General features: G+C 37.3%; 1 protein-coding gene across 6 annotated transcripts in view; it reads left to right on the top strand.

Annotated features, from left to right (window-relative positions):
- The window catches only part of MOCOS (molybdenum cofactor sulfurase), a 210,230-nt gene that overhangs the window by 17,308 nt on the left and 175,054 nt on the right, over nt 1–17,868 (top strand). For 4 of the 6 annotated variants that reach the window (XM_039711098.1, XM_039711099.1, XM_039711100.1 and 1 more), the window contains exons 3-4: nt 9,582–9,671; nt 12,243–12,309. In XM_039711098.1, coding sequence (XP_039567032.1) covers nt 9,582–9,671; nt 12,243–12,309 — 157 coding nt within the window. Of the gene's footprint in view, nt 1–9,581; nt 9,672–12,242; nt 12,310–17,868 lie in introns of those variants that run through there. The other 2 variants (XM_039711102.1, XM_039711101.1) reach the window with 2 other exon arrangements.

Here is a 17,868-nt window from a genome sequence, read left to right as displayed (position 1 = left end):
TGCAAAGTGATGTCTCTTGAAGGGCCACAAACTCCTCCTTCTAAACAGTTTTATGGCAGTGACCAACTGTGGATTGTTGCTGCCCAAAGTTAGATTCAAAGTAATCACCAAACATCCAAAAGTTGAGTCACATGCTGGCCATTCTTTAAGGAAGGTGGTTATAAATTACATGTTTGTGCCAATAGCTCAAGAAGGGATTTTTAGTTTTGTTTTAGAAACCTTTAATATGGATATCAGGAAACTTTAAAATAAATGGAGTATCTAGAAACTGCATGCTGTTATTTGTATTTAAAGCAGGTATGTTCACTAGAATTTTTCACATATACTGCTCTTTTCAGACCTACTCATTAGCAAGCTGGTATTTTTGTCAGAACTAGTTAGCAAATCTTTACAGTTGCTAAACTGTTTCAAAATTAAAACCTTTGGTTTCCTGTAACAGTATTTTTTGATAAATGTATTTTTTTGTTCCTAGAACATTTCTGAAAATCTTTGCTGGGTATTTGAATCTATGCTTGGGAATACCCCTAAGAAATGGAACATAACCTGTGGAAACTAATTTAGGTTGAGTAAAATGAGGTAGTAACAGAACATTTATGCCAATGTTTAATTGCATACCTGTTAAATTTTATTTAGAGAAACTTGTGTCTATGTGATTTTTTTTTGAGTGGAAACAATTTTCTTTTCCAAAATTTACAAAAGGAGATGCCTTTTGTACTGAAGTATTACAATTTTGTGGAAGTATCAATAAATAACAATCAGTCCTCAAAAAATTTACAAAATAATTATTATTTTAAAAAATAAATAAGAAATAAGGTTATTTAATGAGTTCTGTTATTAATATCTGCATAGCTAATGTGGTCAATGAACTTTAGTAGAGGTAAAGCAATTGAGTATAATCTTAACTTTTAGGTTGGTCTGTTTATAGTTGAATAGTTTCACCTGAGAGAGCAGTTTGGGATCAAATTACTATAAAGTGTAAGTTAATCTATGGGAACTTGGAGCCAGAAGGTTTATGATGGAAAAATACTTAGATTAACCCAATACTTATGCAGAAGAAAATCTTATACATAGTTTTTTATGCATACTTATTATCTCCCTAATGGAATCTCAGTATTTTCTCTGCCTCATTAAAAGTAAATTGTTTGTATTAAGTGTTAAGTATTTACTCAGTAGTGATACTGAAGCTCCTACGCTTAACATTTTTACACACCGTTCTCACTGTCTCGTGTTTGTGATTTCACTTTTTGTTGACGGCTGCTCACTGGTGAAAAGGAGATACAGGAAATCTTGGTCAAGCATTATATGGGCATTTAAAGCATTGAGACCTTTCCTTGGTTTAATAATGCTGGTTTTTTTTCTGACAACACTATAATCATTTAGGAGTGTAAATCAGGAATAACAATTAGGAGCGTAACCCAAGAAATCTGGATGTGTTGGTCTAATGAGGTGTTTTTCCAGTAAAGTTAGGGACAGTTTAGGTTTCCAAAATTCTGAGTTTGTCTTCTGGAATGCCTGTTCTGCTCCCCCACTCCTCCTCACCAATCCTCTGTTGCTCCCAGAGAAAGGGCTTCCAGCTGGAAGAGGTTATGGCTGGGATTGAAATGAGTTTTTGGAATTACCATTTATTAGGAATAAAGGAACACAGCAGTTTTAGCCAGAGGAGGTAGAGAGATGCTACTGGGAGAAATACCTGTTAAAGCTGAGTGGCTGAAGATAGATAAAGCACAACAATGCTGACATGGAGATATGAGAATACACTGGTCATGGAAAAACAGTCTAGAGGTTGAGATGTGGTTTCTTACTAGGAAGAAAATTCTGAAACGCTGTTCTGGTGTGAGCAAACAGACTAATGAACAACCTGCTTGTTTTTAATATGGAGGTAGCTTAGCTAATGAGTGTTGTAGCAAACGACTGCCCACTGTGGGCCAGGAGAAACTTTTTAGACATCTCATCTTATCAGTGTGGTTTCTGCTGAAGTCCTCACTCACACTCTTCATTCCACAGTCTTTAAATTTATGCGCAGTTCCTCTCGGTAATGTGGTCATTTGGTTTCACATATTTTTCCCTGAAAGATCAAATTTATGCTGAATGGAAATTTATGCTTCACTTGTTCTTACATCCCCGAAATTGATGTTCACTATTTCTTCCTGGACTTTTTGCTGGATGGTAGAAGGGTATCAAGGGTTTTAAATGTCTGTGGGGAACCTTGTATGAAGAACTTCTATTGGAGAATAACTTTACCACTGGCTTCCAGTAGCAGCCTTGCTTCTTTGCTAGAAAAAGCAACAAAGAGAAGTGCAGGTACATTTGCCAAAAAAGGTGTTAATGTGGTCTTGTCATTGGGAAGGAATGATGGCCAGAAGTACTTCTGCAGGGCCTCAACAGTGGGGATAATTGATTTTTGCTCTCTGTCATTGAGTGTTCATTGTGTGTACCAGTTCTCATGTGGGTTTTTAATTATTGCTATGGTTGGAAGTTCAACCCAAGGCTCCAGCTGCCAGAAGCTCATAAAGAATTATTTCTGTGTAATGAAATGAGTTTTCAGGGAAAAGGGTTACTCATTGGTTTTTGTTTTGAACTTAGTTTATCTTCTAGTGATTTTGGAAACACATAAAATAATTTAATAGGCGTTATATATCTCTGCACAATTAATTTCATATATTTTAAGTAACCGTGGTTGTTTAGCCTGGAGAAGAGGAGGCTTAGAGGTGACCTTATTGCTCTCTACAACTTCCTGAAGGGAGGCTGTAGACAGGTGGGGTCGGTCTCTTCCATCGGGCAGCAACTGACAGAACCAGAGGATACAGTCTCAAGCTATGTCAGGGGAGGTATAGGTTGGATAGTAGGAAAAAAATTTTCACCAAAATAATAATAAAGTACTGGAATGCTTTTCCCAAGGAGGTGGTAGAATCACCATCTCTGGATGTGTTTAAAAAAAGACTGGATATGGCACTTGGTGCTATAGTCTAGTTGAGGTGTTAGGGCTGGGTTGGACTCGGTGATTTTAGAGGTCTCTTCCAACCTCATTATTCTGTGACTCTATGGTATGAAGCCCATTATTTCAGGTCACAGAGCAAGAAGTAGAACTGACTAGAAAAGTCAGTTTTAAACATTTTTGAAAGTCTGTGGCAGTTTTATGGGAAGAAAAGGAAGGAAAAAGGAGTGGGAGTATGCTGCTAGAATGTTTAGGTAATGACTGCTATTATAAACAATTATTATGATTCCTTAAACATTGTTTTTTACCACTGTGTTTTCATCTCAAGAGGGAATTCTCTTTCCTACACAAAACTGCCTCTTTCCTACACAAACGTGAATGTTTCTGTGAAATTTTCTGGAAAACCAACAAAAGCATTTTCTGGTAATAGAAGAATGGGGAATATGCTCTCTTTCAACTCTTCTTTCATATGATCAATTTCATCAGAGAGAAAGGAAAAAAGAAAGAGTCTGAAAGGTGATCCTATCTTCTCTAGGGAGGTGTGAATGCTGTTTTTTGTCTGAGGAAGTTGTACTTGTTTGAAGAAATGCATGAATATGAATCACTTGTGATGTATATTTCATCCAAAGACAGAGAGACAGGCTGCAGCAGGTTATTTGTATGAAGCTGGGGTACCTCTGGTTCATGCCCACAAATGAGACTTCAACCGGTCTCACAGAACCCATTAAAGTTGTCTGTGGAAATAACATCACTGAGTGCAGTCGATATTTAATCCTGCCCCAGTGATGCACTGAGTAAAGCTATGCCTTATAGGGAGGCCTATAAGGATGAAGGGGAGTGCTGATTGATCCCTTTCCTGCAGTCTCATTTAACACAGGAGTTGGCAAATGATGGAATTTGATGGCTTGTTGGGTTTTTTTTGGGTTTTTTGTTTGTTTGTTCTTTGTTTGTTTGGGTTTTTTTGTTTTGTTTTTGTTTTTTGTAGCTGTGAAGAATAGATGGGCTTGGATGTGATTTCTTAGTAAATGTGAAATCATTGCTTTCTTTTGTGCTCCCCTCTTCCTCCGAACCAGTAAGCTGTAAACTGAAACCTGCAAGTAGGGACTCATGTACATAGAACAGTGTCAGTGCACAATGACACTGAATAACCTCTTCCACCTAAAGAGCTTTTGTGGAGTTGGTATAGCCCCTGCTGGGGAGTTCAGCAAGCAAAGAGAGTGTGTGGTATTCCCTGTAAAGGGTTTTGATGTTCTGCCTACTTTGCTGTAGGTAATAATGCAGTAAGAGCAAATAACGCAAGCCGATAGCACATGAAAAAAATAATGGGAACATATTATGGATAAATGTAATTGCACATTTCATGCTTTGCTTTTTGTAATGAGTCCATCAAGTCGAACACTCAAACACATTAATTAAACATGATTTTCCCATGGAACTCAGTGACTGGATAGCAGCCCTCAGAATATTGGTACCATTACCCGGGTTGGTCGGAGCCTAGTGTGGAGCAGCATTTGGCAGTCAGGTCAAGCTGTGATTACTTGAATTGATGAATTTGGTGGACTGGCAGAATGTGCCCCATGACTGTGGGCTGACTGCTGTGTTACTTCACCAGGCCTGCAGCAATTAAGTCAAGTCATGCTGAGGAGCTCCTTTAACTGCATGCTAACTATTCAGGCTTTGAGCATCTATGGCCTTGTCCATCAAGCACTATGTTTTTGTGGTCTTTTGAAGAGCTCCTCGGCCTTAAGCAAGGGAAATAAAACATTACCTTGTCTAACAGAACAGGACTGTTTAGATGAGAGGCATGTTTTTATTGAGAAAACATACTCTGAAGTGATAGTTTTTGTCTAAATCAATGCCAAAAAGGAACTGAAGGTGCAGGTAAAAATATTCATTAAATGTTTAATCCGGAAAATATCCAGCAAAGGCAAATCTCAGACCATATTCGTAGGATTTCTTTTTCTATTAATGCACTTTATTAATGGTTTTGCATAATGATGATCTTTACGTGTTTGTCCATACAGAGTGTAGGCATATCATGCCCTGTGTCAGAAATTTTAGGCACTTTTAGAAAGGTTATATGTACTACATTACATAGTTAAAGCTACTTTTTTGCTATTTAATTTAGAAGCATCCCTTGGGGGAGCTAAGTCTTACACAGTGACTGGAAAGAAGGAGCTGACTCTAAAGGTATCTGACTTAGATTACTAAAATAACCTGGCGGCTGGTTGTGACCCAGCCATGTGTGTGACAGCCCGGAAGGCCAGCTGTATCCCAGGCTGCATCCCTTGAAGTGTTCAAAATCAGATTGGATGGGACTTCAGGCAACCTGGGCTGATGGAAGGTGTCTCTGCTCATGGCAGGGTGGTTGGAACGAGATGATCTTTGAGGTCCCTTCCAACCCAAACTGTTGTATGATTCTAGGAATCTGAGGTACCTGATGTGAGCCTACCTGTTAAAACCTCTCTCTGTCCAAATGATATCACATTGTCTGCAACCTCTGTAGAGCCCACTTCTCCCCATTTTGTCACTTCTTTTTTTCTCCTGCTCGTGGCTTTGTATATGGAAATGTGATATTTATCTTTTGACAGATAATGTTTAATTTTGCCTTCAGCTTGTGTTTATTTCATACTGGTTTTGTTAATATTGCCATACTTAAGATATATATTCTCTCCCCGGGGCATTTTCTGTATCTGCTTTCCAAGTAATATTGTGTATGTAATCTTACTGAATAGCAATTATATCCACCAATCAAAATTTATGACTCTGTAGAGTTGCTGCCTTGTAACTACACATTTCATTCTTTATTATGAGACTTTGGGCAATATAACTGGCAGCCTATAATCAGCTGGAGTGCAGGAATTTTGAAGTGTCAGGACTGTGAGAAATAACTTGTGAAGCTCAGGTTGGCTTGTTTTGGTGACTGTAGTAGAATCACAGAATAACAAAAGGTTAAGGAGGTGAACACGGAGTGTCCAGATGGTGCGTAGGTAAATTGGTTATTTTTGGAAGTGATACATAGACAAAGTCCAGAAATGTGTAGCACCAAGAACAGTTTCAAGCATTACAAGAACATATTTCATAATACCAAAGCAGTAATCATTTAGCCAGAGAGGAGCTAGGTGACTAGACATGGGTTTATGGGTGGGTTGTGAAGTAGGAGACAGCTTAGTCACTTAGTGCCATGTGGCACCAGGCCATTGTAGGAAGTGCCTCCAGAGTGGCTCTCTGTGCTTCCCCTCTAAACTATCCTCTGGGTGGTAGGCATTTACACACCTTAGCAGTTACTAAAATAATTAGTAAAGATATAACTGGCTTGTTCAACTTTCAGTTCATCAAATTATGTCTTTCAATTTCCTCTAAGTCAGATGGAGTCACATTTTAGGCAACATTTAGTCACATTTTAGTCACATTTTTGTGCTTTTGTCAGAAGCAGATATTTGGCTCACAAGGATTAATCTGGTAGTTTCTCTTTGCCTTGTATGTTTTGCAGGTTCTCAGACTTTTGTGCAGTTGAGTGTTCTCACTTGGCCTTAAACTCTAATATTGAAATGCTCCAAATTATTTTTTTTTTCTTTTAAGAAATAGAAATGTTCAGTTAAACTGGCTTTTATGAGACTGTATGTAGGTGTGCACTCATTAAGTTTTTTTATGAGGGGCCAAGAGCACAGAGATGGTAAATGTTTTGTTAAGAGGTGAATTGTAGCATGTAAGGAGATAAGAGAGCTGGACTGGGACATTTTCAACAGGACAGACTGGCCTCTGTATTGGTTCCCAGAGAGTTCCCCATGTAAAATTAATCTGCAAGAATATTAGCATATGAATATTCCAGCTTATGAACCAATACTCTAGCTGAATAACTCTCCATAACTAATGCCAACACATTTCATGGTTTTTGATACTTGTATTAAAAAACCCCTACTTCTGAAATATGATTTTATCAAATAGTTGGCATATTATTAGACCAGTGAAGTCTGTTACACACTCCAAACATAATAGTATGTAAATTAAACTAAAAGTTAATTTTGCATTTTCCCTGAGCAATGAAATGATGTCCTGAAGAATATTGCATTTTAATGTTCTTTTGGTTGATCATATTATATTTTCTTTCTCCTGTTATTTCCCATAAACAGTATCATTCCATAGTGCTGACAGCCCATATACTAAACACCACAGTGAAACAACAGGAACTGTATTGTTCTCTATATACTGACAAGTCTCTTTGCTTAATGTGCATTCAATAAAGATAAAATAGCAAATGTTATTAAACCAGGGGAAAAAACACAATGAAAGTTATTAATATGTTTTTTTTCCTGTTGTGTTATACATGTGCCACTTTGTTTTTCTTTTCTTTAAAAATATGATTTTGTTGAAATAAGACAGCAAGGAAAAACTACATCATAAAAGTGCAATAGCAATGAAGATATTTGTTTCAGTGCAGCCTCAAAAGACTAGAGAGCCCATTTCTTTTTTTGGCTAGTGGGAGAGAGTATTAAATGCTGTTCTCTGCTTTCAATTAAACAGCAGCATTAAATATAAAATAAAAGTTTAAGAATTAATAAAATTTCCTTCCTCATCCAAATTTCCTCACAGATTTTAAAAGTATTATACCCAGAGGAGGAGTTTAAAAAATGACTAGCTGTTTTTTATACTTCCATTTCACAGAACTGAAATATTTTCCTTCATCATGAGCTGCATAAGGAATCAAATTTGAAAAACCACTAAAGTGGCCTTTACCTAGAGGTCTCTTAGTCCACATTGTATCACAGGAGTGTTGGTCAGGACGGGCATGCCTGTCCTATGTCAGTGGGTAGTTTGTGTTTGAGGAGCTTCAGCTGCTTGCCTGTGTTTTGCTCATTCTCTAGGGCTGTGTAATGACTTCAGTGCTGTCTCCATCCTTGGGGCTGCAAAGGTCTAAATGCAGAAACTGCTCCCAGAGGAGCATCACCTGGCTGTGCTCCTGGTGCCCATGGGAACCAAATGGTGCTTCTGTGGAGGCTTTGTTGGAAGAGTGTTAGCCAGAGTTGTTCCCTCCAGGCCAGCAGTTCTTCCACCTGTGTCTGGCTCAGGGCTGCTTCTTCCCGTTCTCAGCCCCAGCCTTGCCTTTCCCACCTCTCCCAGCTGTAGCCAGTGACCATGGGCTGCCTATTGCCCTGACTGCTGCTCTTGGGAGCTGGTGGAGATCAGGGCTGTTGCTCCATGCTTTAGCTCCATCTCAGGGCATGCCAGAGCTTTTGGTGCCAAGCTGCAGGTACTGGGGTGGCCATGGTGAGCATATGTCCTACTGGGGGAAAGCTGCTGTCCCCTTGCTGGCAGAAGCTGTGCCACAGTGCTGGGCAGGGCCTGGCTGTGTCCTGCCATGGGCAGTGTGCTCTGTCCCTCCAAAGCCCTGCATTCCTGCAAAGGGCTGAGCAGCTGTTGGGAACTGAGCAGGACAGACCTCCATATACATTTTGACCCCCAAGTGCTTGTGTGTGCTGCTTCATACTCCCTGGGAGGAACTTCCGAGGATTGATCTTTTTTAAATAAGTAAAAACCTTAAAAACCTGTACAGCTATTAAGTTGAGCGTCATTTTTTTTGACCCTTGGTTTTGTCCAAGCTCCACCCCTTGAAGCACCTTAAAACACTTGACTGACTTCAAGCCATAATTAAGAATTCTGCTTCTGCTAGGCACCTTAAGTGAGGAAATCTTAAGGCAGGAGAGGACTGTTGTCTTTTGAAAGTAAGGGATGGGTGTCTGGATTGGTTTTATTATTAGGCCTGCCTCACAGCTTTACCCACTGGATCACTGCTAACATAATATATAATAATATATATTTCCGAGTGTCAAGACGTCTCATTTAAAGCTTAACTCAATTTTAAATCCATGTGGAAAGGGAAGACCTTTAAAATACTTAATAAATTCTAATCTTAATCATACTCACCATTATTAGAATTTGAAATAGGTTGAAATACTTAAGGTAAGTGAAATGAGAAAACTAATAAAGAGCATGAAACACACTGGAGAAATGGAAGAATAATTGCTAAACATTAAGAAGTCTAAAATGGCCAAACATGAAAAAGCCTTCATTTCCAATAAGCATTTATTTAAAAGTTTTGCAATAGCTTAATAATATAAAAGCAGATTTTAAAAATTAATTGAATGTTAAGTGCAGCAGAGTGGAGAGACATGATTAAATGCATTAAAACTTCTACTAGTCCTGTCTTTGGTCTTCAGAAATTATTTAGGTCTTGTCAGTTCTTGAGAGTGTTGTGTCACCTGTCAGCAAGGAGACATCACTTATCAGTGTTCCTGTTAATAATAATTAGCATTTAGGTAATAGTAGTTTTCATAATAAGTTGTGCCTAGAAGTGGTAAGGTACTGTGGCTGAAGACACCTGCTTGCTCAGTTTTGTACAGCCCAAAAAAAGAATTTTCTCTTCCAAGGATTGTGTAATCTAAGCATGAAAGGAAGAACCTCTTTGGTTTTAATTAAAAATTATGCACAGGTAATCAAAATGTTTACCTTCTATTGTTTCATCCTTTTTTAATTTTCTGCTAGTGAGTGAAAAGAGGTATTTGAATGATGCACTTCACAGTGTTATCTGTGTGAGTGGCATTGAATCTTTTAAAAATTGAAACTAGTAATTGTATTTGTATTTTAGGGATTACTTACCTTGACCATGCTGGTTCAGCGCTTTTCCCGGAGAGTCTACTTAAAGCTTTTACTGATGACCTCAGAAACAACATTTATGGTAAGTGCAAAGCAATGTTCCCATGAGTCTTGTCAAGTTTCCATCTAAATCATTCAAAACTGAGCTTCTTGGAAGAGACCTTCTGCAGGCTTTTAATGCTTCTGTAGAGTAGTTGGAAGACCAGTGCTTTTACAAAGGAGGTGTAGGCTCTTTGTGTCACCCCTGGCTTCGTTCTGTGGTAGCCAAAGACCTGTCTACGTAGGTAAAGGAGAAAGATTAAAGCAAACATGGCTCTGTTGCAGGACTCTTTTAGGGCACCAGGCTTGGGATAAAGAAATGCATTTTAGCTATAAGCACTGTTCATTCTTTGTGGCTTTTTCCACAAAAAAATGCAAACCTAGTTTCTTATGCAAGAACCAGGATCCAGAACCACCTTACTTCTCAGACAGAGTCATCACAAAGAGTTTATACTGTGACTCAGTATAAGAATTTTATTCAGAAGAAAGCATAGCTCAAAGATCCCAAGTGAATTTAGGCACAGAATAGGTGCTATTAGACTTTGCTCTGCTCTGGCTATTAGACTTTGGTGCCTACTCAGAAAAAGGATAGGTATTGCCAAAGTAATCCTTTGCAGAGGAATGTGAGTAAAATTATCTACAGAATTGTGTAATATCTGGGTGGAGATTTAACTATTACAGCACCACCTGTAAGTACTTCATCCCCAGACCCCCAACCTAGATCTTTAATTTCTTTCTGATGTTATTATCTAGCCAAGAATCACACACTGAGTGTGATTTTATACAAAGTCAGCAGCATCCATTGTATAAGAAATATTGATACTGTGTGAGACAATTTACATTAGTGAGTCATGCTCAACCAGAAAAAATAAACTGCACAGTATTATGTCGTGAGAAGTCCCACTGAAGTAATCAAATTTTCTATGGTGTGTTACTGTCTGTGGGTCATGTGTCCTTTTTGCTAGTTTTGTGTCTTTCTTGTGCTCCCTGGTACATGGAACAAAGGGATTCCTCACTTGGGAGCTAGGTACCACTGCTTTACAAGAAAATGCTTGTTCACTCCAGCGCTGGCACACATATGCTTATCACCTGGGCAAGCCACTTGAGAGTTTTGGGTAGTTTTCATTTTCCATGTGCCATTATATAATTTCCCCTTATTCTTTTTCCTGAATGCTGGCGAGGCTGGGATCCAGAGCATAAATTTGAGTTCCACTACAAAGTAAGTGTTATTCTTTATAGAGATAGGGGCTTTTTTTTCTGTTACAACAAAATACATCAATTTGATTACATTCAAGATCTCCTATTCAAGTGCATTCCAGTGATACAAAAATTAATGTTCTGTCACCATAGACATTGTAAAGTAAAATGTCTGTGCCCAATTTCAAACATTGGGCTAAATCCTTTTAATAAGTACCATCTATGGCAGAAAAAAAATAATTTGTGAATCAATTGAGTGCTTGTGAATAGAGCTAGTAGTACTGTCAGTTTGGAGCAGATTTTGCATAGTACCTATAATGCTATAGGAGAACAAATTGTATATTTTTATTGGTATTTTCATCTAAAATGATAAGAGCTCCAGCATAGTCAATTTTTTCTTTTCCAGTTACATCTCATACTCTAAGAACAGTAAATCTGTCTAAGGACAGTATAGGAAGAGCTAATTTAACAAACACAAATGTGAGTGAAGGGGGAGTTTGACTTGCAGTTTTTTTATTTGCTTGGTGACAATCCACAGGCCCAAAGAACTGCAGTTTAGCTGTTGCATGTGTAAATGAGGGAAAGTAATATAAGTGATATTTTCAAATTAGAAGTGACACTATTTGAATTGGAAATTACAGAAATACAACATCAGACATAAGTATAAGTTTTGGGTTTGAGCTCTAAAGCTATTACTTTCAACACCTTCACTCAACAACTTTCAGCACTGTAACTTTTAAATTTTGAAAAGAGTAGCTAATATTGCAGCTTACTGCAAAAACTGTGTTAGTGTAGCAATTTTTTTCTTATTCCCTTTCCAAACTGTTTTTGCATGTTCTCTAAGTATTTGCTGATAGGGAAGTGTGCTGTGTCTGGGTGAATATTGCTGTAATCTTTTTTGCTCAAGAAGATAAAATCATGCTGTCTTAATTGTTATATATGTTTGTGCTGAACGGAGCTAAGGTGGCTACTAATTTTGCAATAAAATTTATATTTCAATGAATTGCTTGAATTTCAGGCACTAAAAAACCAAGGATTAATTCTTCTATCCAATCAGGATTGTCTGTTATCTCCAGATTCTGTCTTTTGCTTCTTAGCTACTGTACAAATATGTTTATGAATGTGCATTCTGTCTGTAGTTTTTCTAGTATGTTTGTGCATGTGCAGTTTCATTTTCTTTTTAGGGGAACTGCCTAAATATTAGTAAGAGATCCAGTTGAAGTTTCTAGGTCTGATATAATTGCTTTACTTTGTTGTATGTCCCTTCTCTTGACTAAGGGACTCCAGGGAATTGCTGTGAAGTACGCATTGAATCTTTACCATCTTTTAGGCTCACTTGGTGTAATACTTTGATAAAAGAGAAATTTAATAGCAAAATTGTGATTAATGATTAATTTCTGTATCTCTTGTCTCCTAGGCAACCCTCACAGTCAGAATATCAGCAGCAAGCTGACATATGACACAATTGAGCATGTTCGATACAGGTAGAATAATCTTTTTTTCAGATGTTGTATGATGCACTTTTTAGTTTTCATTTTGGTTAGGCCTGGACTGTTTTGATGGCTTTGATGTGATACCATTTTCTAAGGGTCATCTGTAATACATAAAGAAAACACCTCACTTTTAAAACACAAGATATTTGGACAATCAAGTCTTGGATCATATAAATTATTTTTCTCCCAGATGGCCAAATCCACCAAGTCCTGTAGTTAATTTAGTGCTGTAGTACAAGTCCACAGTTTTAATTAAGATGTGGGACTTGGAATTTCAGAAGTGATTATTAGTAAGATGGTATGGTAAAATAATAAGTTTGGACTAGGTACAAAGACATGGTTAAAATTCAGATAATATTAAATAGGGTGTAATGGCTCGTGAGAATTTACAAAAAGCTTATGGGAATGTGTACGTTGTTTTACAGCAGGTACTTACTTCCATTGCAGTAATAAAATACCTTTTAAAGCTGTTTTAGTATAACTTTTAAGAGTAGAAAGAAAAAAAGGTAAAAGTGAGTGTTGAGGCATCTGGGTATGGACAAGAAAATGAACTGATTCTCTAAACAAAGTATTCCTTTGAAAGCTCAGGATGGATCATGCTGAAGGTACACATCTTGCAATTGATTTGTTGTGATTTACATCATGATGAAATATACCACTTAGGCACTTGGTTATTTGCTTTAGGAATTCGTTTCAGAAAACACTTGCTATTTTATAAAATATATTTTTATCACAGAATATGAATGCTTTGAGTTTATTGGGCTGCTTTTAATGATACACTTAAGGCAAGTAAGAATGTAATGGATTCCTATTTTATCTTCTTCCTTGAAAGTAAATATTTCTCCAAAACACATCACAGAATTCAGATCAATAGCATTATAGTGTTCATAGTTGTAATGAAGAAAATCTGTTTTATACCTTTCTGCTGCATTTTCTCTGACTGTTTTTATGGGATTGTAAAAAACTCAAGGATTTCTGATTGGATGCTGCTGGTGGCTACAATCTGTTTCCCCCTTTGCATCACCAGCTTTCTGGAGAAACTATTTCTTTTTGCTTATGCCACAACCCTCTCTTAATGCTGTGCAGGATGACAACCTATTAAAGTATGGCCAAATGGAATGAAAGAGACTACCCATGAGGAATAACTGTCTTCAGAAGCAGACACTCTACAGCCAATTACAGCAACACCCACAGTCTGCAGAGTCTTTTGATCAAACCTGTGTGCATTCTGATTTCCATTTACTGAGTGCTATTGCAATGTTGCTGTTTCACAGTTCTGCTTATGAAGGCACAGTAGGAAGTGTAACTGTTTTTAGAATAATTACTATTGTACTGTGTGTTCTTCGTTGTTAGGGAGTAAGGAAATAGGCTTTTACTGAGTAAAAACCTAGATCACTTGAAAAGAACTTACATCTTCAGCATGTTTTATTTTGGATCCTCCTTTAAAAAAGCTTGAGACATTTTTAAGCGCAGAGTGGGAGATTACAAGAACATACCAATGTTAGTATTGAGGGAGTTTTTATGTGTTTTGTTTTTGGTTTTTTTTTAAATGCCCTCTGCACCTAAACAAACATATTTTGGTATTACACCTGATAGAATTTTTCATCTGTCCCTAAAGAAATGCAGCCATTTTTAAACTCCCAATAAAAATTTAAAAACCACAGTCGTCAAAAAGGCATAGTCATAAAAATTCAGGAAGAAAATGCCCCAAACCTACTGTCAATAAGTCAGCTATCCAGAATGCAATAAAAGTATATTAAAAATCTATGCCTCTATGCCATTGCAGCTAATCAAAATAAGCAGTATGACAAGACAGGGAGACAAGCAGCTCTGTCCTGCATCACAATGCATAGATTGGATTTCCTCAGTGAAAAAATGATTCAGCAGGTAGTTTTAGAAATCTCAAAATGAGTTGCTGGCTTGTAGTTTGGCTTTTGGCCTGTGGCTGTAATTCAGAAGTATAGATTTTTTTTCAGTGCTTGACTCCAAGACAATGTTATTTTATTTTTTTTAATTAATTTTTTTAATTTGATTTTCCAATGTGATTGCACAATCAGCTAATTAAAAATTAATACTAGACTTAATTTCAGATTTATATTTGCTGATATGGGTGACAGCAGCATCAGAATAGACTTTTCTAATCTGTCAGTGTACACTGTTCAATGGTACAAACCTGAGTGATTTGGTTTTACCTTCACATCTGCTTGACAGAGAGAAACCATTCTTAGAATGTGGCTTTGCAATAGAATAACATAAATAATTAAATAATTGAGTCAGTGGACGTTTTCTCAGATTTACAAAATTATAATAAGATGCTTTACCTCTTGACCAACTCAGGTGCAGTAAGATTAGAAATAACTATTTTATTCTTGAAAACATTGCTTCTCTTTTCTTAATGTGGACTGCTGAGTGATTTTAAGCATTATGCATAGCTCAACATTAACCATGAGTGAAGCTGAAAAGAGGAAGCAAGAAATGTAATAAACCTTACAGAAATGTATTAAATGTATGCGTCAAAAGATTATAGATCCTTTTTTATTACTTTGCTTATGGATGTATGGTACTGCCATTGCTCCACTTACACACAGCTAGAGAGCAGGAGTACAATATCTCCTTATGATGCTGCAGTTAATGTAACTCAGGAATTCATTACACTGAGTATTAAATAACTCTTTTCCCATATGCAAACATTTAAAAAATATTAGATTTATGAATATTTTAACACACTGTCCTTTTGAATCTTGTACTTGCAGTATCAAATAGTGCAGCAGTGTCTTCTAAACAGAACCAGACTGAAGTTTGAAATCTGTGGTGTGTTTAAGATATACAACAGGATACCCTTTCATGTATACACAGTGTTGTAATAGAGTTTTGATGTTCATCCCTGAACTTTCAAGTCCTATGAAATGTTAAACTGAATCATACTTCCGTAATTCAAATATATATTTTTTAAAAGGTCAAAGAAATTTCAGTTATGATTCTGGTACCAAGCATCTCCTAGATGTGGCAATATGTATATTGCAGAATTTTTTCGCTGAAGCTAAAAAAATTGAGCTAAATGGGATGAAGTTAAAATATAGAACAAAAACATGTGTTCCTATAAGGGCTTCTCTCAAAATATGCTATCTAAATGAACTGTAAGAGGAGATTAATCAGTACATACAATCAAAAACAGGTAGAGTGGGCATGCACAAAACAACTGTAAATGGCTCAGTGTTTTAAAAATATATTTGTTTCTGTGGTAAAACACACAGGTGGTACCAGATTATGCTAAGGAATCAGTCTCATAAATGCTGTTTATAATTTCATTTGCATTGTATTTTTAGAGAACATTTCATGATAGCAAGATAGAACTTTACTTTCCTTCTGCCAGCATCATACCTTGCTTATGAAATAAGTTTCCATTCCAAGTCTTTTTTTTAAGTTAACACATTTTGAAATAGTGTTTTGTTCAAGATAGGGATTTTTTTTAATTCCCAGGTTTAAGCAGTTCCGTGTCTGAAAACAGTAATGTTGGAACTGAAACATACATGAAAATGGATTGACCTTTCCTGCTCAGTAAGAAATGGTAGATACAGTATCTTCTTAGTATCGATTTATTCTTTGCAAAGGTCATTGACGGGAGACCGTATGGATGAGTGACATCTGAGCACTGCATCCTGTCCTCCTTAATGGCACCCATCAGCTTAAAAATCTTGTTTCCAGTCGAGAGTGGTTCAGTCCTTCTGTATGCTTGTTTTAGAGCACCATTTGCAACACTGCTTTTCCTGATGCCACTGCTCAGTGGGACAACTGAAGTACCACAGTTGGTGAAGTCCAGCAAAAGGTCACCGTGCTCACTGCAGTGACTCTGTACATGTAAATGAGAAAGGCATTAGAAGATAATTAGGAATAATGTAATAGGTTTTTTGGAAGAGTTTAGGCAAGAAGGGTTCCTCGTGGTTCATGACATTATTTAGGCATGCAATTAAACAATCCCAGGGTGCCCCCAGTGAGTGACTGATGACCCCACGGTGGGCTCTGTCATGTTCTGAGTGACAGCACAGCAGGGGCTTTGGTGTAGATGCTTCTTGCTTTTCCCTCAGCCACACCTAGCCTTTTGTGCAAAGGTCTCCATTTTATAAACAGTTGTTTCTACGAGTCAATCGATGACTTTTGGAGGGTTTACTCTTTGCAATCCTATGCAAGGTAGTAAAAATCTTCTGGTCAGGGTAACAGGTCATTTTTGAATGAGTTAGGAGACTGGTTTAAGAACAAGTAAAATCATTTTGTTTTACTTTGAAACTTTGCTCCTGGACTTTCATCTCTATTTTAATAAATTTATTAATAATTAACTTGATGAGATGAAACTTTAGGAAGGAATTTGCTAATGCCTTCTGTTACTTTTCTGGTAGTCAGCTTTATACATTCATATATATGGAGAGTAGCAAATAAAATTGGTACATGCACTGTCATGCTCTCTGACTAATCTTTGTTGCATAGAGAGTCAAATCTGGAATGCTTCATTTATTGAAAGAAATAAATTCTTCAGTAAAATAAATTAAAAGCTGGAGGTCAAGATTGCTAGTTTATGAACAAAAAGGATTAAATGCTTCTGGGAAATTCTGAGTTTTATTAGTATGGGTGGCTAGAATGTTTTGCATAGAGGTCTGAAAAAGACTGGATACAACCTTTATATTTTTTTTCTTTCTGATTCAGAAAAAACCCCCTCAGGACTCTGCTTTTATAATATGTTTGTGACAAAGCAGCTATGGAGACTAAGTTTAAATGAGATCTTTCTGTGCTATTGCTCTCTAGATAACATTCAGAGTAGGGAGAGTGGTACAGTCTTACTTGGATTCAGGCCACTGGTTTAGTTCACTTTTTTTTAAATGCACACAGCCTTGATGCCTCCTCAGCTGCTTTTTTGGCAGGGACCCAATGGCCCCTGTGCCCATGGGGAGGTCTTTGAAAGGGTACATGAGCTGATGGATGAGATAGTCCAACTGGAACAAAGCACTGATAAAAATAGTGAAATTTCTCCAATGCAAATTCCTTTTTTCCATTTTCTCAGTCTCTTTGTCTTTTTCAGGATTTATACGGAAGCGTTATTTCCCCTCCCAAGGCTATACAATACTTATAGAAAAAATGTAGTGTTCCTCCCTCTTCTGGGTTTGCAGCTGCTTTTCCTAAGAAGTGCCTTGTCAGACACCAGTGGGTGACGTTTCTGATGACGTTTGTGTTGCCTTGGATGTTGAAGGAGCAGTAGCATTGTCCTTCCTGGCTGCTGGGAACACTAGCAGTTCCTTTGCCAACTCCAGGGGAGCCTGACAACTTCATTAGTGGCTTACATGATTATTTGTATTTCAAGTAAGGCTTTTGGAAGACCAGATATTTAGCACAAATATAATTTCTGTCATCCCCTGTGTGCACCTGTTGTGCTTGACAACTTTGTTTTGGCTTCAGTGCACTGTTGTTTCTCAGCACAAGTTACGTAGCATTGGCGAGGTGCTCCATCTGACTGAATTTGAGAAATGTTTTAAAGCCATCTTCAGTTATGTATGTTGTTCA

This window comes from Passer montanus, unplaced genomic scaffold (genome assembly GCF_014805655.1).
Source record: "Passer montanus isolate IOZ18808 unplaced genomic scaffold, ASM1480565v1 scaffold24, whole genome shotgun sequence".
NCBI lineage: Eukaryota > Metazoa > Chordata > Aves > Passeriformes > Passeridae > Passer > Passer montanus.
Note: the sequence above shows the minus strand (reverse complement) of the source record. Positions and strands in the feature narration are given on the sequence as shown.